Source organism: Nematocida parisii (assembly GCF_000250985.1).
Source record: "Nematocida parisii ERTm1 unplaced genomic scaffold supercont1.5, whole genome shotgun sequence".
Lineage (NCBI taxonomy): Eukaryota > Fungi > Microsporidia > Nematocida > Nematocida parisii.
This window is the reverse complement of record NW_013524650.1, coordinates 97,264-117,542: the sequence shown is the minus strand read 5'-3', so window position 1 is coordinate 117,542 and position 20,279 is coordinate 97,264. Positions and strand designations below refer to the sequence as shown.

The 20,279-nt window shown below is 32.4% G+C and overlaps 14 protein-coding genes across 14 annotated transcripts; 7 read left to right on the top strand and 7 right to left on the bottom strand.

Annotated features, from left to right (window-relative positions):
• Positions 1 to 347: 347 nt before the first annotated feature.
• NEPG_01985 (uncharacterized protein) lies at positions 348 to 1,589 on the top strand (the record flags this gene model as incomplete). The annotated part of the gene is made up of 1 exon (XM_013204358.1): positions 348 to 1,589. The coding sequence occupies one exon, from the start codon at positions 348 to 350 to the stop codon at positions 1,587 to 1,589; it is 1,242 nt and encodes a 413-aa protein (XP_013059812.1).
• A 531-nt stretch (positions 1,590 to 2,120) lies between these two features.
• On the top strand, positions 2,121 to 3,499 carry NEPG_01984 (cysteine desulfurylase; the record flags this gene model as incomplete). Its single annotated transcript, XM_013204357.1, has 1 exon — positions 2,121 to 3,499. The coding sequence occupies one exon, from the start codon at positions 2,121 to 2,123 to the stop codon at positions 3,435 to 3,437; it is 1,317 nt and encodes a 438-aa protein (XP_013059811.1). The 3' UTR covers positions 3,438 to 3,499.
• A 153-nt stretch (positions 3,500 to 3,652) lies between these two features.
• NEPG_01983 (uncharacterized protein) lies at positions 3,653 to 4,333 on the bottom strand (the record flags this gene model as incomplete). The annotated part of the gene is made up of 1 exon (XM_013204356.1): positions 3,653 to 4,333. One exon carries the CDS (start codon positions 4,331 to 4,333, stop codon positions 3,653 to 3,655), a length of 681 nt encoding a protein of 226 aa, XP_013059810.1.
• A 27-nt stretch (positions 4,334 to 4,360) lies between these two features.
• On the top strand, positions 4,361 to 7,566 carry NEPG_01982 (cation-transporting ATPase; the record flags this gene model as incomplete). Its single annotated transcript, XM_013204355.1, has 1 exon — positions 4,361 to 7,566. One exon carries the CDS (start codon positions 4,361 to 4,363, stop codon positions 7,457 to 7,459), a length of 3,099 nt encoding a protein of 1,032 aa, XP_013059809.1. The 3' UTR covers positions 7,460 to 7,566.
• A 187-nt stretch (positions 7,567 to 7,753) lies between these two features.
• NEPG_01981 (uncharacterized protein) lies at positions 7,754 to 8,267 on the top strand (the record flags this gene model as incomplete). The annotated part of the gene is made up of 1 exon (XM_013204354.1): positions 7,754 to 8,267. A coding segment is annotated over one exon (514 nt), but the record flags the coding sequence as incomplete, so codon positions are not given.
• A 194-nt stretch (positions 8,268 to 8,461) lies between these two features.
• Positions 8,462 to 11,086, bottom strand: NEPG_01980 (uncharacterized protein; the record flags this gene model as incomplete). The annotated part of the gene is made up of 1 exon (XM_013204353.1): positions 8,462 to 11,086. The coding sequence occupies one exon, from the start codon at positions 11,084 to 11,086 to the stop codon at positions 8,462 to 8,464; it is 2,625 nt and encodes an 874-aa protein (XP_013059807.1).
• Positions 11,087 to 11,488: 402 nt separating this feature from the next.
• Positions 11,489 to 12,049, bottom strand: NEPG_01979 (uncharacterized protein; the record flags this gene model as incomplete). The annotated part of the gene is made up of 1 exon (XM_013204352.1): positions 11,489 to 12,049. The coding sequence occupies one exon, from the start codon at positions 12,047 to 12,049 to the stop codon at positions 11,561 to 11,563; it is 489 nt and encodes a 162-aa protein (XP_013059806.1). The 3' UTR covers positions 11,489 to 11,560.
• Positions 12,049 to 12,366, bottom strand: NEPG_01978 (uncharacterized protein; the record flags this gene model as incomplete). Its single annotated transcript, XM_013204351.1, has 1 exon — positions 12,049 to 12,366. The coding sequence occupies one exon, from the start codon at positions 12,364 to 12,366 to the stop codon at positions 12,049 to 12,051; it is 318 nt and encodes a 105-aa protein (XP_013059805.1).
• A 65-nt stretch (positions 12,367 to 12,431) lies between these two features.
• Positions 12,432 to 12,692, bottom strand: NEPG_01977 (uncharacterized protein; the record flags this gene model as incomplete). The annotated part of the gene is made up of 1 exon (XM_013204350.1): positions 12,432 to 12,692. One exon carries the CDS (start codon positions 12,690 to 12,692, stop codon positions 12,432 to 12,434), a length of 261 nt encoding a protein of 86 aa, XP_013059804.1.
• A 530-nt stretch (positions 12,693 to 13,222) lies between these two features.
• On the top strand, positions 13,223 to 13,525 carry NEPG_01976 (uncharacterized protein; the record flags this gene model as incomplete). Its single annotated transcript, XM_013204349.1, has 1 exon — positions 13,223 to 13,525. The coding sequence occupies one exon, from the start codon at positions 13,223 to 13,225 to the stop codon at positions 13,523 to 13,525; it is 303 nt and encodes a 100-aa protein (XP_013059803.1).
• A 91-nt stretch (positions 13,526 to 13,616) lies between these two features.
• NEPG_01975 (uncharacterized protein) lies at positions 13,617 to 14,825 on the top strand (the record flags this gene model as incomplete). The annotated part of the gene is made up of 1 exon (XM_013204348.1): positions 13,617 to 14,825. One exon carries the CDS (start codon positions 13,617 to 13,619, stop codon positions 14,823 to 14,825), a length of 1,209 nt encoding a protein of 402 aa, XP_013059802.1.
• Positions 14,826 to 17,625: 2,800 nt separating this feature from the next.
• NEPG_01973 (uncharacterized protein) lies at positions 17,626 to 18,216 on the bottom strand (the record flags this gene model as incomplete). Its single annotated transcript, XM_013204347.1, has 1 exon — positions 17,626 to 18,216. One exon carries the CDS (start codon positions 18,214 to 18,216, stop codon positions 17,626 to 17,628), a length of 591 nt encoding a protein of 196 aa, XP_013059801.1.
• A 25-nt stretch (positions 18,217 to 18,241) lies between these two features.
• Positions 18,242 to 18,607, bottom strand: NEPG_01972 (uncharacterized protein; the record flags this gene model as incomplete). Its single annotated transcript, XM_013204346.1, has 1 exon — positions 18,242 to 18,607. One exon carries the CDS (start codon positions 18,605 to 18,607, stop codon positions 18,242 to 18,244), a length of 366 nt encoding a protein of 121 aa, XP_013059800.1.
• Positions 18,608 to 19,234: 627 nt separating this feature from the next.
• Positions 19,235 to 19,965, top strand: NEPG_01971 (uncharacterized protein; the record flags this gene model as incomplete). Its single annotated transcript, XM_013204345.1, has 1 exon — positions 19,235 to 19,965. The coding sequence occupies one exon, from the start codon at positions 19,235 to 19,237 to the stop codon at positions 19,925 to 19,927; it is 693 nt and encodes a 230-aa protein (XP_013059799.1). The 3' UTR covers positions 19,928 to 19,965.
• Between the last annotated feature and the right edge of the window lie 314 nt (positions 19,966 to 20,279).

The window sequence follows — 20,279 nt, the reverse complement described above, 5'->3', positions numbered from 1 at the left end:
GCGTTGTTCATATAATGCATATAATCCGAATAGATATAATATACTTACATTTATGACTAGTTCAGCACATAGCATTAACCCGAAATAACCCGAATAAATCTTCTGATTTTGAACTGTTCATTATTTCTGGTATTAAGATATACATATATAATCATATATGATAATTTCGGATTATAGTGATCACAAATTTCCAGAATATTTTTGGAGTATTGCAAATAAGATTTCATGTTGAATGGAATTTTTTACCGGGATTTCTTAAAATTGCCAATTTTATCAGTTATACAATAAAAATTTTAATTTTCCTAATATAGGGATTAATTAAAATAATTTTTTATCCCTAAATTTTTATGGAACAAAAGGAACTTAATCCATGTAATACGTCTAATGCACCAGAAGAGCCTACTTGGTCTACTTCAAAACAATACACAGAACCAAAATTATTACATTCTCCAGATATGTCTGAAATCATGTCTAATGACTGGAATTTCATCATGGAAAATAAACCTGAAATTTCTCTGGAAATTAATACAAAGTTGGCTATTTCCAGCATAGAAAGCATCTTTAAAAATGAACAAGTCGCAGCTTTAATGGATAAATATCAAATTATTCGAATACTTCATAATGCTTTGTTTCAAGGTCTAACTATAAACTTACACACAAGAAAGCCAATAGATTATGTTTTATTAGATGATATTTATAGTATGATCAATATTTTTACTGAAACATGCCTTCTTGAATATTTATATTCCCAGCCTGATTATATTTGTACACAGAGTGTACTAAATAATAAAAATAAACGGATGGAGATAATTAAAAATATCGTAAAAGGAGAAAACCTATCTCTCTTTTTAGAATCAACCAGTAGATCCTTTAAAAAATGGTTTTCTGTTATAGCAAATTCCCAAACAGGGTGTACACTTGGCTATTTCAGACACTCTGCGTGTATAATGAATGAGCAATTATTTACTACTTCATACGTATCTATAATAATAGAACCAACACTAAACGCATTTAGACGAGGTTTAGAAGCCGATAGATATACACACAATAAAATAGATTTATTCAGCATGGGAGAGGATGGAATATATCACATAGACAAAGCAATAGATCTATTTATTGATAATAGATGGTTGTTGCATGTTTATTATAAGACTCCTGAGATACAGGAAACTTTTAAGCTTTCAGAATATGAGAAGCAAATACTTTTACAGCTTTATATGGATTTATCTCTTGTATCAGATGTTATATCAGAGGTACATAACTTACTTGAAGATGACCAGGAATATACTGATTTATTATGCAATACAACTGTTTCAAATAAACTCAGTAGAAAAACTAGTTTTAAGCAAAAAAAGAAACTTATTGATTCTTCCCTTAAGAAATTCATAGATAGTTCAGATAAATCAGATTCTATTAAAAATTATGTCATAGGCCGAGTTGGGCAGTATAAATCTCTTATAGAAGAAAAAGACAAACTTACAGCAAAAAAACAAAAGAGAAACAAATTTAATAAAAATAATATTTTAGCTGCATTAAGTACAGCAATGGGAGTCTTTGCTTTTTTGTATAAAGTAAAAACTAGAAATTAAACTTAATAAACTTAATTCATTTTGATAGTTCTCCTTTCCATCCTATTCTTTCTCTTCTTCTTCTTTTCTTCTTTATATTTACTGTACTATATCTTTCTTTATTCTTTATTCTTTATTTTTTTATAATGTGTACATTTATATTTTATTTCATTTATATTTTCATTATGGAAGGTTTATAAATCAAATAACTATAATATTATATTAAGAATATTAGTATATTTAGGGATAGGTCGAGTTATATCATATAATGAAGTATACAGAATATGTAAGTGATTTACAGCCATTTATGTAAAGCCATTTGGTATTATAGTATACAACAGTATAAATGTATTATAAGATAATAAAAATTCAAATTCGTCTATATTTTATACAAGAACAAACAAATTATAGGTAAATATAGTAATTACAACAGGAATATTCTATGATTTATACTATATTATACGTAATATACGACTTACAACAGTATAAAGGATTATTCCGTTGAAAACAACCCGAAATAACCCGAAAATATTTTATTTTACTGTACGAGGAATGAAAGAGAAACAGAGAGTAAGAAAATTTTTTATGTCATTAATACATTCAGTCATAAATGCACCGAAAAAAATATCGGAGTGGATTGGGCTGGGCGTACGTGCACCAATTTACATGGATTTTCAGGCAACAACACCAACTGACCCACGGGTAGTGGATGCAATGCTTCCGTACTTTAAAGAGAGATTTGGGAATTCACACAGCAGAACACATTCTTATGGATGGAATGCAGAGAAGGCAGTGGAAAGTGCTCGGAGTAAGATAGCTTCATTAGTGCATGCAGATCCAAAGGAGATAATTTTTACAAGTGGTGCAACAGAAAGCAATAATATAGCAATAAAAGGAATTGCGCGGTTTCTTAAGCAGGATATGAATGAAAAGCCACATATAATAACAACCCAGATAGAGCATAAAAGTGTTCTAGATACGTGCAGAGATTTAGAAGAGGAAGGGTTTGATGTGACTTATCTTCCTGTGAATAAGCACGGCTTGGTGAGTGTGGATGACTTAAAAAAGGCAATTACACCGCAAACAGTTCTTGCAAGTATTATGGCAGTAAATAATGAAATAGGTACAATAGCCCCGTTGAAGGAGATAGGTCAAGTGTGCAAGGAGAACAACGTATTCTTCCACACAGATGCAGCACAGGCAGTTGGTAAGATACCAATAAATGTTAAGGATATGAACATATCACTGATGAGTATATCTGGGCATAAGATATACGGGCCAATGGGAATAGGTGCACTGTACGTTACAAGGGACAGGCCCAGACCACGTATACAGCCAATATTCAGTGGGGGTGGACAGGAAAGAGGAATGCGTAGTGGAACTCTCCCAACGCCATTAATTGTAGGGCTAGGAAAGGCTTGTGAAATAGCTGAAAAAGAAATGGAGAAGGACACCAAGAAAATTCAAACACTCTCGAATCAGTTGCTACAGGGAATAATGAAGGAAATACCAGATATAAAGAGGAACGGGGGTGTACACGTATACCCTGGGTGTGTAAACATTTCATTCCCGTATGTAGAGGGAGAGTCACTGATTATGGCCCTCCCCAGTCTAGCAATAAGCAGTGGAAGTGCATGTACATCTGCATCTCTTGAACCATCATATGTTCTCAAATCGCTTGGTGTGAATGACGACTTAGCGCACTCTTCACTGAGATTTGGAATCGGCCGGTTTACTACCAAGTCAGATATTAAGAAGGTTATAAAAGAGGTTGTGCAGAAAGTGAAGAAGCTTAGAGAACTTTCTCCTCTTTTTGAAATGGCCCAGGAGGGAATTGATCTGAGCACAATCAACTGGAATGCGCATTAAATAAATCACTGGAAGTGCCAGCTGGGAATAATTCAAAGTTCAATAAATTCATATTTTAACGGATTTTAAATTCAGAAACAATTAAAATAATTAATAACGGAAACAAATCAGTTTTATTTTCCTAATTAAGCAACAGAATATAGCCCGAAACAATTCAAACTTTCAATTTACACCACAAAATTTCGGGTTGTCACTAATATTATACTTAAACCTTCTTATGTATACATAACAGGCTTAAAAAGCAGACTTTTATCATAGAAATCAGAAGATTTCCTAACAGTTTCTATTAAACTTGTTATTACAATAACTCGCACGCCCAAAGCATTAAGCACTTTTAATAAGAAGAATACTTCACTCCTTCTCTCCTCTGCCTTTTCGGCAATTAAAAGAGTAATTAGTGTGTCTATTCCCAATAATTGTGTCTTGGTTATACTGTGCGTATTTATAATGTCTTCAAGGACTGTGATTAGTACACGAATATTAGTGGCAGTGTGTATTTTAGTCCCAGGTATAACAGGAATGGATCCTTTTGTAAGAATAAGCTGGGGGCATAAATGATGGTTAGCACGCAAAAGGCCGTAAAGAAACAAAGTCTTCCCCACCTGTCTTCCTCCAAGTATTTCAATATTTACAGGATCTAGTAATAAGCAGGAAATACAGTTGTACATCTCTATTCTGTCGTATAAAATTGAATTAACATCTATAGCAGTAGAATCCTGTACAGATATGCCATCAAGCATTAAATCATCTGATATTTCTTCTTGTGAGAGTACTTCCTTAATAATTCTCTTTTCTAAGAGGGCTGAGTCTGTGGAATAATTGGAATTTCTCTTAATTGGGATTAATTTACAGTTTCTCAGCACATTCGCAGAGGAAGATTTAATAATATTTCGCATATTTAAGAGCAAAAAGTTTTTTAATAAATGGAATTTTCATTGTACAAGCGAAGGTCTGTGTGGTCACACACTTATGTGATTCCAACGTATTTCTATCCAGTGGCGTTCTGGGCAGGGACACAATTTACGTTTGGAGAAGCAGGCACAAATGGGTGTGCAATTTGTGTGTTTTTATTGGCTTTAATCCAAGGATTCTTATTTCTTTCCTCATTCTGGGGGAGTAAAGTGTACGAGATTTCAAAGTTAATGAAAGTTGCAAATGCAGAAGATGCTGAGATGATCAAAATATCAAAAAAACAAGTGATGAACAGCAAGTCAAAGGTCGGATTTGCACCAGTACTTTCAAAGGTTGTGGTGATTAAGGACAAGAAAGAGAGAGTTAAGTGGTTTGAGTTTGATAATGATGTTTTCTACTTTAATGGGAGTGCGATTAAGAAGTTAGAGATAAAAACAGACTTCTCTCTTGAGAGGTACTTGGCCAAAAAAGTTGGTGTATCAGACATGCTTACGGAGACAGAGAGAATTATCTGCCCAAAGAATGAGTTTAAGATTGAACCGCCCACATTCATAAGGATGTTTGCAGAGCATGCGGTGAGCCCATTCTTTGTGTTTCAGATATTCTGTGCACTTCTTTGGATGCTTGATGAGTACTGGAAATATTCTCTCTTTACGTTCTTTACAATAATTGCATTTGAAGGGGGAATGGTCTTCCAGAGACACACAAACATTAAACAGCTTAGAAGTTTGAATCTTAAGCCACAGAAAATACTGCGGGTAGCTAATGAGAAGAAGGAGGAAGTTCTTAGCTCGGATTTAGTGCCTGGTGACAGGGTTATCATAGAGGGAGCCATACAGCTGCCAGCAGATGTCCTAATTATAAAGGGGTCTGCAGTGGTGAATGAGTCTATGCTTTCTGGCGAGGCCACTCCAGTGCACAAAGAGGCCATTCTTAAGGAGGATATAAATCTTTCCCTATCCCACCACAAGAAGAACATTCTTTATGGGGGAACAAAAATACTGAAAGTAGATGAAAAGGGCATTGAGTGCATTGTGATTAGAACTGGGTTTATGTCAGAGCAGGGAGAGCTAATTAAATCCATGATAGCATCAGAAGACACAGTAAGTGAGAACAACTATGAAGCGTACTTGTTTATTCTGGCTATGCTGGTATTTGCAGTGATTTCTTGTGTATATGTAGTGCGTGAGAGTCTATCCATGGGGAAGACATTGTACAAAATTGTTCTGGAGTGCATTATGATATTGACAAATGTAGTTCCTCCTGAGCTTCCCATGGAGCTTACAATTGCGGTGAACTCATCTCTGCAGGAGCTAGTGGGCCTGGGTGTTTACTGCCTAGAGCCATTTAGAATTCCCTTTGCAGGGAGAATAACCGTCTGCTGCTTTGATAAGACAGGAACACTGACCGAGCTGAACCTTCAGCTGGAGAAAGTGGAGGCAAGTAACAAGGCTATGGCACACACAATTATTGGAACGTGCCACTCCCTGGTGCTTTTGAATGGAAAGGTTGAGGGTGATCCACTGGATACGTGTGGTTTTGAGTATGTAAAGGGCTCTCTTCTCACAGACACTCAGATATCCATTGATAGCAAAGAGTACACGGTGATTAAGAAGTTCTCATTTGACAGTGCTCTTAAAAGGGCAACCTCCATCATACAGGCAGATGGATCTTTCTTTACTGTTATGAAAGGTGCCCCAGAGACTGTGCAAGAGTTCTTAGAGAAGGTTCCAGAGAACTACAGTAGGTTTGAAGAGTTCGCAGAAAAGGGGTACAGAGTGATTTCTCTGGCAACAAAAAGACTCGGCACGCTTTCTAAGCAGCGGCTAAGTACACTCGATAGGAGTGAAATAGAAAGCGGCATGGAGTTCATCGGATTTGCATTCTACAACTCAAAGCTAAAGGACAATGCAAAGGAGACCATTTCACACTTAAAGGAGAGTGGGCATAAGATAATTATGATAACAGGAGACAACGAGAAAACAGCAATCAGTGTAGCAAAGCAAGTAGGGTTATACAATGAGAAGTACCTCAGTGGAAGCACCCAGATTGAAAAGTTCTTGGATGAAGTATCTCTGCTCCCAGAAAAAGAGAAGAAATCAGTTGTATGGCCTTCAGTGTTGGCCCGTGCCGACCCCGACTCAAAGGAAAAGGCAATTTCTCTTCTGAATGCGATAGGAGAGTATACGCTCATGTGCGGTGATGGAACAAATGATGTCGGTGCACTGAAAACAGCACACGCAGGTATTGCACTCCTAGAGAAAACAAAAGGGAAAGGAAAGGCAGTTGCCCTCCCAGGAAATATCGGGCAGTCCATGTTCATACTGGACGAAGAGGTTAAAGTAAAACTAGGAGATGCAAGTATCGCAGCCCCATTCACTTCCCGTACAGGATCTCTCCAGTCAGTCATTGATGTAATCTCTAGGGGCCGCTCTGCACTGGTAAGCACTGTACAGATGTACAAAGTCCTTGCTTTAAACTGTCTTCTATCTGCGTACACTCTCAGTGTATTCGATACAATGGGAATAAAGTATGGCGATTTCCAGATGACTGCAGCAGGAATACTCTCTGCAGTATCTTTCACATTCTTTGGTAAGGCACAGCCCCTGCCAAGAATCAGCAAGGAGAAGCCCGTTGCTAAAATATTCAGCAAGTACATCGTAATATCAGTTATACTGCAGACACTTGTACATATTCTATCGTTCTATTACATATACCTTGGTGTGATAGAGTATGGATCTATTGTTATGCAGGAGAAGTTCACTCCAACACTTGCTAATACTGCCATGTTCCTTCTGGGCTCTGCCCTGCAAGTGACTACTTTAGTGGTAAATTATGTTGGTAGGCCATTTAGGGAGAGTCTTACAGAAAACAAAAAGCTTTTGAATTCTTTACTTCTCTCCCTGGGGATGGTTGTTCTGTGCACGTTAGAAGCCATCCCAGAGATAAACAAAGAAATGCAGTTTGTAGAAATACCAGCAAAAATGAAAATGAAACTGCTTGCCACAATCGGTGCAAACTTTATTCTGTGCCAGGGCATAGAGAAGGTTTCATTTGAGCTGTTCATGCGCCGGCCTGCATCTGAGCAGATTTATGATAAAAATAAGTAGGACTTATTACACATTGTATTTATTTTATACGCGGATGTTCAGGATTAACTGGGCAGTGTGTAATTAATTTTATACAATAATAAGATAAATAAATCATTAAGCCCGAATATTCCAGTATGATTAAATATATTGCATGCATGCGTGTTTATGCGCATAAAGGATCTTTTGTTTATGTCCTATCACTCAGTATCCCCCATAAATATTCAAAATTTACTCAGAATATCAAAATATTTTACACAGTGTGCTAATAATTCTGGTGAAATATTTAAATTTTATACACACTGTATAATAATTCATGGCATGGGACAGATTCATAAAGAAAGAAGTAATCGGTAAAGAATCAGAGGATTTACCAAGTATTGAGTCAGAATACTTATCCAGCGTAGTAACAGAAGGAAATAACGACTATTTCATAATAAACCAGAAAAGGCACCTGCTCCCAATCCGGAATATCGTAAGAGTAACAAAAGCCCAGGATAATTCAGAGGAGTACTTAATAAACAACAAAGTAACAGGAATAATCCTTAAACCCACAGGAAGAATAAGAAAGTTCTTCAAAATCCCTGCTGTACGCCCTGAGTCAGTGACGTATTTCAGTGACGGATTAGTTGCAGGAATATCACACAGCAGGGAAGAAGTAATTTCATTCACTGTGGGGGGACCAAATTCAGATTCAGAATTCTCAATAACCAACTTAACCGTATCCATACGGCTAGATAACTGTCTTAATATTACAGTGATAAACCGTGAATTATATGTAAATTACAGTGAAGGTACTTGTGTTTTAGTCCCTGTTGAATCATACTAAGTAAAATATAATAACAATAGTATATAAAGTATTAATCATAGAAGTAATAATATATTGTACACAGTGTGTAATAATTACTATTTATTAGTATATGTGTATTAAGTAATATTGAATAAAAGTAGATAATTAATTACACTTTGTGCATTATATATTATATTGTATACAATGTATAATAAATAATAAGGTGTTTATTGCTAAGATATATCTGTTAAAGAAGTATCTACTCTCTTATTTTCTTTGTACTGAATTAATAGATCTTCAAGCAAAATCCCAAGTATGTTTCTGTTATTAATCGTATTTCTAATGCTTTTCTGAAGAACTGCATACTTTGGCACTATTTTATGTTCTTTTAATTTACTGGTTGTGACATTGCAAAACTTTTTACTGATCACAGCATTGGTTTTGTCAAGGAATATTGTTATGTTTTCTATGTAATTGGCGTTATTAGAAGTAGTCCACATTAAATAGTCGTGTGGTGTGGATAGAACAACGCTTTTTGTTATATAATCATTGAATTCTGGTATGTTATACTTTTTTACAGAATTACTCAGCGGTAAATTGAAATGTACTATGAAATACCCCATGTACTTAGGTGTAACAGTATAAAACTCTAATACTTCATTGTTTTCAATAATTCCCATTCTAGGGGCATAACTATTTGTTATTTCAGAATAAATATTTTCTATTTTCTGGCTGTGTAAGTCAATAAACAATGAATCTGTGAGTATATTTGAGGACAAATCATCTGACTCTATTTTAATAATATGCGGCAAGACCTTATACATATTATATATATTATACATCTTGATTTTTTTTATACCGTAGAATAATTCATTTTCAGTATAATTAGCTAATACTTCTACATATAAACTGTTTAAAAACAGAGGAATAGGAATAATGTGATCATTCTTATTATTATACGATTTATGTGTAAATACACAGAATAATAGATTAATATCCAAATATTTTTTATATAAATCAGTATTTATAAAATAAAATACAGAAATATTTTGATTGTTACTAGCTACATCTAATGGTACAATTATATCCTCATCTTTATCAGAGAATGACCAAGTACAATTAGACTGATCATAAATTAGCCTATAAATATGGCCTATGTATATGTTGTATAGCTTAGAAATATGCCATTTAATCTGTTTTACACTATTAAAGCTTTTATCTACAGGTATAAAAACAGGTTTTAGCACTTGTTCGTCATTATCAACAAAATAGATCTGTAAAAACTCAGTGGAATTGCGCCCAGTAAGTTCTATTGTTGTATTAATTTTTTCATATTCCTGTGGTACAAAACTATTAATTGTTTTTGGAATTGTGCATTTAATTAACCCTTCTTTTACAATTACATTCTTCCCTAATACTTTAACATACTCCCTTTCTTTCTTAATAATACACTTACAATTCTTATAAAATTCACATAAAATACCATATAAGCAATTAAATACATCAATTTCTAATGAAAAAACACGCTTGCCCCCGGGGTTAAGTATATAATCAGAAATATTAAGTGATGTAGCAATTGTTTTTATGCAAGCATCTATCTTTTCTGCTTCTAAAATATCTTCTTCTTCGTTTTCAAAATTCTTCACTTGATTTGATATTCCTTTAATAAGATTATATAATTGAACAATAATTGTTTTTATGGTTTTGTTTGTTATGGAAATATTCCTTACATTTTTTACATTTGAGATAATTTGAATGTTTGTTATTTTCTCATCTGATAGTTTCTGGCTCTTGAATATCTCTTCTATATCACTAATTGTGAATACATTGTTAAAATCATAAACTACTTCAGTCATACTTAAAATTGATAATATTGCCATATAAACTGATGAGCTCATATACTTATTATGATGCATAGACATATAGATATTAGATAGCTTTATGTGCTCATTATAAAAAATACGTGTTCTTACGATAGATTCTCCCATTGTAATACCATTGCACTCTTTACATAAATTATAGCACGGTTCATGGATATGTAGAACATATTTTATTCTTTTGAATATATTTAATATGTCGTCTAAATCATCATCTGAATATACATTAGTAAATTTAATAGATAATACCTCATCAATAAGGCTTTCAATGGATTTTTTATACATATTAATTGAGTTTTTAAGGAATTCTAGACAATTTTTTATAAATTCACTTTTCATTATATTTTTAAAATATAAATTGAACTCTTGTCTTAATTCACTCTCATTGGTTCTTGTAGTATTCTGGTCTTTATCGATAAGTGTTTTCAGCCTGTACTGTTTTAAATTAATAAATTCTTGGTGTTTCTTGATTATATTTGTTATCCACCATTCCTTATCAAACTTACACGGGATTGTATATATTCTCTCAGCAGATTTTATGTACTCTGCCCTGTCCGTGAATATATTATTATATATAGTACTAATATCATCACGTGTTGAGCTACTTGATCTGTGCATGTTAGGCATACTTGTTTCATTATTATTGGATAGTTCTGTTATTTGAAAATTATCATAATTTTCTTCATATATTAATTTGTGGTCAAATTGATTTCTATTTCTGGATCCACGGCCTGTAAACACGCTCCAATTGCCTAAATTACTGTAGAACTTGTCCAGTTTTTCTTCTTCTTCCGTTTCTTTTTCATTAAACGCACTCCTCCACTTTTTATATCTTTTTTTTTCTTTATATTTCTTTCTATCTATATTTAAATCTATTATTCCGTATGCATCTGCAACTAAAAATCCAATAATTAGTGATACTGTAAAAGTAATAACAAGAACTATATTTCTTCGACATATTCTTCTGTTGCCGCCCTCCATTAAATATAAATATTTTAGATTTTTAAATTTTTAAATTAAAAATTATTAACTGTCCAATTAAAAATAAATTGTATTTTTAGTTAATTAATTAATATAAATGTTGATTTCCATAGGCCCATAGACCCCATAATCGCCTTTGAGTGCCATTGGCCTTGTGTAGCTGTCTCTTGACAGACCCCAGTAATTTTATTATGTTGTAACAGCAGCTGGCATAACACTGCAAAACTATATAAGGACGATGGAGAATAAATAAAGGTACAGTTTACATGAGTAGATTTAGTTTACATTCTAGAGGCAGAGAGAAAAAGCAGCTATACATGTCTTATAACCAATAGAATCTTTTAATATTTGTATAATAAGTATTTTTGGTTTTAGTAAATAATTTATTATATATATCGTATTATTTTATTTTATTACTAATAAGCTAAACCAAAATAGAATCTTATTATGCTATTTTGGGGTTATTTGATATTCTTACTCTGAAAGCATATTCATAATAATAATGCTTATTGTAAGTATAAATACAGATAATGTTACATAGTATAGCTTTCTATAAGCATAATTTACAGATTGTACTTTCTTATTAATAGTTTCTAATTCATTCACCATCCGGCCACACTCCTTTACACAGGCAGTGCCGGTCTGTGCTTGCAGTTTTTCTATCTCAAGTAGTATGACCCTAATTGTGGTTTTGATTTCTTCTATGCCACTTACTCTATCATACAGCTCTAGAGTATTTGATTTTTCCTTCTCCATAAATATTTCCATTTTCTTAAGGAGATGCTCCCTCCTTCTCTCAATGCACTCTAGTATTTCATCTGGAAATATCCCCTCATCAACTGAGGCAGCAGATAGTTTTTGTGGGTTTAGTGTGTCGAATAGTGTCCTTGTTCCTCTTTCCACCGCATCTATTGTCTGTCTCATCTCAGGAACTATCTTCTCCATTCTAATTATTTTTTTCATTACGTGAATAGTCTTTTTCTTGACCGAGTCTCGGAAATATATTCTTCGCTGGCGCCGTGCGGCGTGGGAGGGATGGTGATGTTGTGCTGTGGTGAAATATACACTAAATTCCTTTTGGGAGTATGAATCACCCTATCCGGCGTGCGAAGTACTTTTTCTTCTTTTTCTTTTGTAAATATTGGCATAATTTCTATTTCTTTATGTATATTAGGAAGAGTTTTTGACCTTTTTGATTGCCGTCTTTTTAGGGTGACTTCGGTTGACTTTATCCTTTTCAGATAGTTTGTTGTCCAGTGAGTCCTTTTCTTTTTCTCCATGCGCTTGATACTCTAAAAAATAAAAATGCTTGTTATATATTACACTACGACTTAAATCATACAATTTATTCTGAATTACTCTGTAGGTGACTGACTAATGAAGATATTTCAATTATTCCATTAACTGTGGGTATCAAAGAAAGAACTTGATTTGCTTCTGTTAAGGTTAGTTTATCTCCCACCGTTGTAATTATTTTAATTAATTCACTTCTGGATATCTTTTCAGTCTGATCGATTGCTATTTCCAGTAAACCCTGCCTGAGCTCTTCTAGTGTCATACTTTGCTCTATAGGTGTGCTTGGTTTCTGTGTGCTTACGTACACCATAATATTAAAAAAGTTTTAGTATAAATTTATAGGCATAGAAGATATAACAAAACATATCCTATAACTATGTATACTTTATTGGACATTGTATCTCCTACTCAATAATTATGTTTTATTTGCTAATTAGCTGTGTAATATAAATATTATGTTGTGCTATATTGCTTTTTCTATTTTAACATAGCTCGAAATTTAAATTTCAAAGTATTCTTAAAATAAATAATATTCTGAAGTATTAATATACTTTAGTAATAGAAAATAATAAATAAATAGAAAGTGTTTATTTTTTGTAAGACATTCCTGTACACATTTGAGTTTTATTCATAAACATAAAATGTTAAAATAGAATGTGTACGATATAAATGATATTTATATAATTAGTACAAAAATACTGATCATAGTATAAATATTGATATAAGTATAATATATTTGCTGATATAATTAAATATCATTATAATTTATGTGTTAATATCATTTATATAAAAAATCAAATAATTAAAGTATATAAGAGAAATAACAAACAGAAAAATACAATGATACCATACCCAAAAACAGAATTGCCAATAAGCACAGTACAGTGGACAGGAGCACTAATAGTAATAATATTAGCTATTTCTATGATTATGTTCTGCTGTATATCCTCAATGAATAGAAAAGCAGAAATAAGATACAAGCACTTACTAAGTATTCTTGAGAAAAGCCAAATAAACAGTACAACTATTCCTATGAACAATACTACTGATCATGTAATTACATATGACCAGTTCATTAATAATAACAAAAATACAGAAAAATCAATGCATTCAATGAAAACCACTGAATGCCCCAAAGTATAAGTAATTAGACTTTAATTTCGGATTATATTTATAAATAATAAATTATTTATTCTATTAAAAATTTAAATATTTTAATCAAAAAAAAATTTAGATGATGGAAATTAACAGAGAGAAGCTAACAGATGAATTAAATGAAATAATCAGAAGTCAAGACAACAAGAGTATAGATGAATGCGCTGAAGAAGTATTAGAAGTAATATTACACCACTATAAAAGAGAATTCGTATTTAAAGAGCAGTATGCTTCTATAAGAAGATTTGGATACAATGTGTTTATTTCGGAATTGGCGGATAAAATTAAAAGTTTAGATATTAAATGTGGATCTATGTATGTTCTAGCACTAGTTAATACGGCAATAGAAGATACAGAATTATACATGGATAGTATACAAAAAGCAGCAGATATGAAAATAGAAAGTGCTAGTGAAAAAGCAGCATATTATGATATGGTGAATGAAAATCATATAATCACAGCACTTGCGTATTCATATAGGCCCAATTTCTTATACAATATTGTAAGGACTATAGATAGTAAGAGAATTGATGCTAATCTAATTAATGCAGATTATTCTGCTATATTAGATAGCCTTTTTGAAATAGTTCCAAAGTTTGGATGTTCAAGGCTGCAGAGAGCATTAGATATACTATTACAACATGGAGATGATCTTTCTATGCTTAAACAGAATACTGAAGAAAATATGAAAAAGCTTGGATTGTCTCATGATGATATTTATTCATTGCAATTATATGCAAAAGAACAGCAATTTAGTAGATTTAATTTTATAAAAGAAATATATAATTTAATGGCTATTCAAGACATAAATGGGCATCAATACAATTTTATTGATATTCTGCCTAGCCTATGGCATCTACATAGTCAGACCGGCGAAAATTTTTTATCAAATAGTAACGAACGCATAAATCAGCTTATATCAGAGTTAAATATACTACTGACCACAGAAAAACTGTTTATTAATGATTATGCACTGAACGATATTATTAATACATTAGAAAGCGGCAATTTTGACATAAACAAATTTAAATCTAACATAGTGAAAACCTATTTAGAGTCTATAAAAGGCCAATTGTCTAGGATTAGAAGTTTACCTATTGTTCTTGACACATCAAATATAGAAAGCTCTGAGCCTGCGGATCCACAGCCAGCCAGCGTATTCTGGGATAGAATAATTAAGATATCTTTCTTTGCGATAATTGGAATTCTTTTCTTGGAGTTCTTGGGATGTGATGTATTAAGTTCAACTCAAGACTTATTGGCTTCAATTATTTCTGGATGGATTTAATATAAAAATTGTATTTTTAGAATAAAACCAGAAAATCATTTCAGTGTTTTTAGAATAAAATACAATTTCACAAGAATAAACCAACTAGACAGAAAACTGTGCAATAATTGCACTAAATTCAATAAAAACAGAAAACCATTTGCCATCCAGTTTAATATCCAGAATGTTTATGTGATTATGTATTTAAATACTATCCAAGTTAACATTAAACAACCCGAGAACAAGATAATACCCCAAAATTTATTTGTAATTCAGCTAGTAATTTAATAATGGACTACAATATTGCCAACTTTTTTATAAAATATAATAAGAGTTGGCATAGTACCATGATAGTTATATTTACATAGAAATTATACTAAAATGAAAATAATATTGAGGAGTTATTTTTATTCTAATTCTCATACTATCATGCGATATGTCATGAAGTATTAGTAATATTTGGATTATATCTTTTCTTCTTAGTTTTTTCAACTGAAGCTATGGATATGTATTCTCATTGCAAGATCAAATCTAGCTTAAAACTTAAATTGATCATAATTTGTTATTCTAATTAACAGAAACTATCTATTATGCATATTCCTTATATAAATAAACTCTTTTTCAATTCAAAAAAACTATGTATAGTATGCATGGAGTTTTTTCATAAACACAGTTACTTGTGTCTTGTTAATGTCAAAGTTGCATATAATAGATGTAATGTAGAGCGCAAATATAACAACGCAGTTTGCACCAATAATATATTCGTAAATCTGTCGCTTTCCGGCTTTGTTCTGATAAATATCATATACTATTTTGATCATGAAAGCACACCCAAATATTTGAGGGATTCCCATGCACATTATAATGTCATTTATTGCAAAAAACTTGGTTATTGTTGTATGCTAAGAATAGCATTTGTTAGCATGACATGAGTTATTGTAATGTTTTACATAAACATGACACAGCTCAGACTAGATCGGAAATTATTGTTACACAGCATGGCAACATAATTTAAATTGATTTTACGGTCTATAAATACGTATACAAATTCAATAAAAGTCAAAGTTTAAGAATGCCTTTTCCTAAGAAAACAACTAGTAATGAAGATAGGGAGTTAACTGAAGAACAGAAACTTCAAAATATATTACGCCACTCTGAGTCAAGAGCTCCGTACAAGAAAAGAAGAGAGGAGGAAGACTCCACAGATTCTGAAATAGACGCAGAGCTAGCGGCAGAGCGTAGAGAAGAAAGAATAGTAGACAGGATTATAGAGAAAGCTATGCAATATATAAGAAATAATGTGAACTTTAATAATTCGTGTAGAAGTGTTATAGAGGATTTAGACAATGTATGGTTCGTTGCGGACAGGAAGGGAAGACTTTCGGCCAAAGAGAAGGTACAGTTGGTACATAGAGGAATGGATATTGCGAATAATCCAAATTGGGCCGTTTTGAGGAAGCAAATACAAAAGTATGGAAGGGACTTAGAGATTGAGGAGAAGATATCTGAAACGAAAAGACCATGGACAGAAGTAGAAGGGGATTTAGAAAGGTTAATAATTGAATATGGGAAGAGAAAATTATTTGAGGTGCCAGATGTGAGGAAGTGTGGAAATAGCTGGGAACTATGGGTATGTAAAGTGTTATGTTATATCACGTTTGCGAAAGAGTACACCATGAAAGAGTTGCAGCAGGAGATTGAACTGAATGCGAATAAGTATCCAAAGGGATGGGCTTATGTCAGATGGGAGAGTTCAATAGAATCAATCATGGATCAATTAATTAGGTTAAGTAGAGGTGATAGGGAGGAGACAGCAGTGAAGAAGAATGAGGTGAAAGAGACTCATTCAAGAGGGAATAGTCCGCTTAGGAGCATAAATAAAACGTGTTATCATTGCAGTAAGCCGGGACATATAGAAGCTGAATGCTATCAGAAAAAGCAGGAGAAAATGGAGCCAGCCCAAGAGGTGAAGCGAGATTAGAGAGAGAGAGAGAGAGAACTATTTTGGAAACACGAGCTACCAAGAGCTGAATAAGTATAATGCAGAAGCGAGAACGGAAGAGGGCAGAAGGCCAGAGGAGAAGTTAAGTAAGGCATAAGGAGAAATATGAGGTCAGATAGGGTAGTTCTTACGTCAGATGGGAACTGGAGTGATATGAGAAGGACTGTAGAGAAGAAGTACCGTAGGGAAGAAGTATCGTATGGAAGAGAATCAGATTGGAAGACAAGAGAGAAACAAAGATCGAGAGATATCAAAAGGAACCAAAGAAGGAAATTTAGAGAGAGATAATATAAGGAGATGAACACAGAAGGATGGGGTTCAAGGCTTAACAAAGGGGAGGGAGTGAACCTACCGGGGGTAAGTTTAATATTATCTAGAAATTTCCTAGAATCACATTCACACGTAAGGAACTACTAACAGCAGATACAAGCTAACGAGCATCCAATAGGATGGGAAGAAAAAAAAAAGGTAATGTTAAAAATAAAAATAAGGATGAGCAAAGGTTAGGAAAATAGAAGAAAGAAAAGACAGAGACAAAAAAAAGGGTGGAAGGATTAGGATCAGAAGCAAGGAATGCTAGGTATAATCTGAAAACAAAGTAACTCAAGTTGGAATAAGAAAACTTTCGAGTGGTCAAAAGGTTTGCCCAGGGATGTTGTATGCTAAGAATAGCATTTGTTAGCATGACATGAGTTATTGTAATGTTTTACATAAACATGACACAGCTCAGACTAGATCGGAAATTATTGTTACACAGCATGGCAACATAATTTAAATTGATTTTACGGTCTATAAATACGTATACAAATTCAATAAAAGTCAAAGTTTAAGAATGCCTTTTCCTAAGAAAACAACTGTTATTACAATAAGACTAATCCAGACTACAGTATTAATGCTCATCCCTGTAAATACTGATATTATAAATAGTATTACACCTAATATCTTTTTCCTAGAATTCTTATATATTAAGCATATAGAATCTTTCCATGCATTAAGGTTGAATAGCATAAATATGATTTGTACTATAAATGCAGTCACAAAAATACTAATTGCAGATAATACTATTTCATTTTCAAATGCAGTGTTGTTCAATAAATTAGTTATGAACTTCATTGCATCAGCTCCCACACAACTAATTGATTTTGTAATCAATAAAGTACACATTGATGTCAAAACATAAAACACCACAGACACAAATAAATTTGAGATATTGTTGGACAACTCGGATATCTTGTCTTCCTCTTTATTCTTCTCAGCTGTAGGCTCAGTAGTTGAAAAGTTGAGTATTGATGGGTACGCGTCTTTGTCATTAGTAATGTTTACTATCATGCGAGCCATTCTCATTATAGAATGTTTTATATGGCTTAGTCCATTTAAGTTTCTCTTTGCTGGTGTTATTCCATCATACATTATATTTATAGCAAAAAAAATTAATTTAAATAACCCGAAAATCAGAAAAAGTTAAAATACTAAAAATTTTCTTTATCCCTGTACAACAACCATCCGTCTGAGGCCCCTCGAAACTTATATCAATAAACTGTTTTAACCAAAAAAAAATCCCTGTACAAAACGTAGACGGATTCAAACTTTTTAGTATTCTCATATCATGCAAATTTATACATTCATATAAAACATCTTTATTTGATTTTGGATAGATGGCCATCATAATTCTACTTTTAATGTAGTTCATTGCATAGTAGAAATCATTACTAGATTTAGTAAGATTGCTAGAAAAAACTATAAAATGTTTTAAAATATTAATGAATAATATGGAATAATAAGTAAAAACCACAAACATCATTATACAGCATAATTATAATTTAAATATGCTTTTAATTTGCAGAATTATCGCATAACTAATACGAATTTCTAGTAACATGTGTACTGTATTCGGATTATATCAATACATAAAGAAGACAGTTTCTTATATATTTTCATATTTAGTTCTTATATAAAATCCATTATACTCTAAAATTACATAAATAGAATAAACTACGCCAACATACCTTGAATATACTTTAAATGATCCGAAATAATAAACTTTTTGCTAAAACCAAATATTTAATGCGCCTGGGAAGTATAATAATATTTTATTTTTAGTCTATATAGTTGGCTATTCTCTTGTACATTATTAAAACTCATGCAAATTTTTTATTATTCTTATCTTATATAGTTTCAATTCCCAATTATACAACCCTATACGACTTCGCGGATGTGGGCGTGAGGTTCCCACATGAGCCATGGTTCCTCTCATACGATAGAAAACAACATATATCACAGAATTAGTCTATTAAAAAATGGCCAGTCTATACGTACATATAAGAATTGTTTATAAATTAATTTAATCTAATATGACAACAAGTTTCTATGGAACATAAAACAATTTGTTGCTCTATGGAATATTAATATTATTGTTTTATTTTTATACATGGCAAGACAGGGAGGCGTGCAGAGCAGGGGTGTTGCTAGAATATCTGGACTTTCAAAAGGATTCTCAGTAAGAAATGAAACTATAAATATAAAGCGGACTCTATTTCTTAAGCCAGCCACACACTCTTCCAGAAACAGTATAACATGGGCATCTAGTGTATATATACTTATGTGTATAGTAATTCTTGCTGTTTTAATTAACACACAGACTGCTATAATATATGAAAGTATTAATAAGGGAGAATTAGTGCTTCTACTGTGTGCTCCAAATCCTTTATATGTATTCTTTATGTGCTGCTTGATTTTAATAATGTCTTATGTATATATGAAGGTATTTAAAATATCTATGAGCAAGGCATCCTATGTTATGATTCTGTCTTTTTCTGTGGGCATTCCCATTCTCATATTGGACAGCATAGCATACCTTTTACTAAAAAAACATTTGGTGGCAGCGTATAATCTTATAGCAGGAATGCTTCCCTTTATTATTATAGGAATTCTTTCACAATACATTGCTAGTATAAATTTAGCAGATTCAGTGGCTCCCACAGAGGACGGAAGAACCAATATATTGCGGCAATTAACCATAGTTATAGGAAATTTCATCTGTGCCGTTTTATTTTACTTAACACTATTATACTTTAGGGAAAACATGATTTTATTTAACAGATTACCCGAAAAATCTAAATAATATTTAACTACTATATGTGCAGAACGTATAAAAGGTGTAAAGCGTTTTCTGTGTCTGAAACTTTAAATTGTTTTAGTTTATAAGTTGAGGAAGAGGAAAATAAACAATTTAAATCAATCTATGCTTAATTATTAAGGTGGCTTTATTATGTGAACTTAAATGTTTTATTTCTAGATTGCAGCGGTTTATAGACTGGTTATTAATTATAGGGATATTCTGTATGTGCCATAAAATATATCCCAAATTTTATACCCAGAAACTATTCTATGCCATTTGTTTAAAGCTTTTATTTAAGAAGATTCTTATTTAAAATTTGGAATAGTTGATGGCACTTGAATAGGAAAATAGGCAA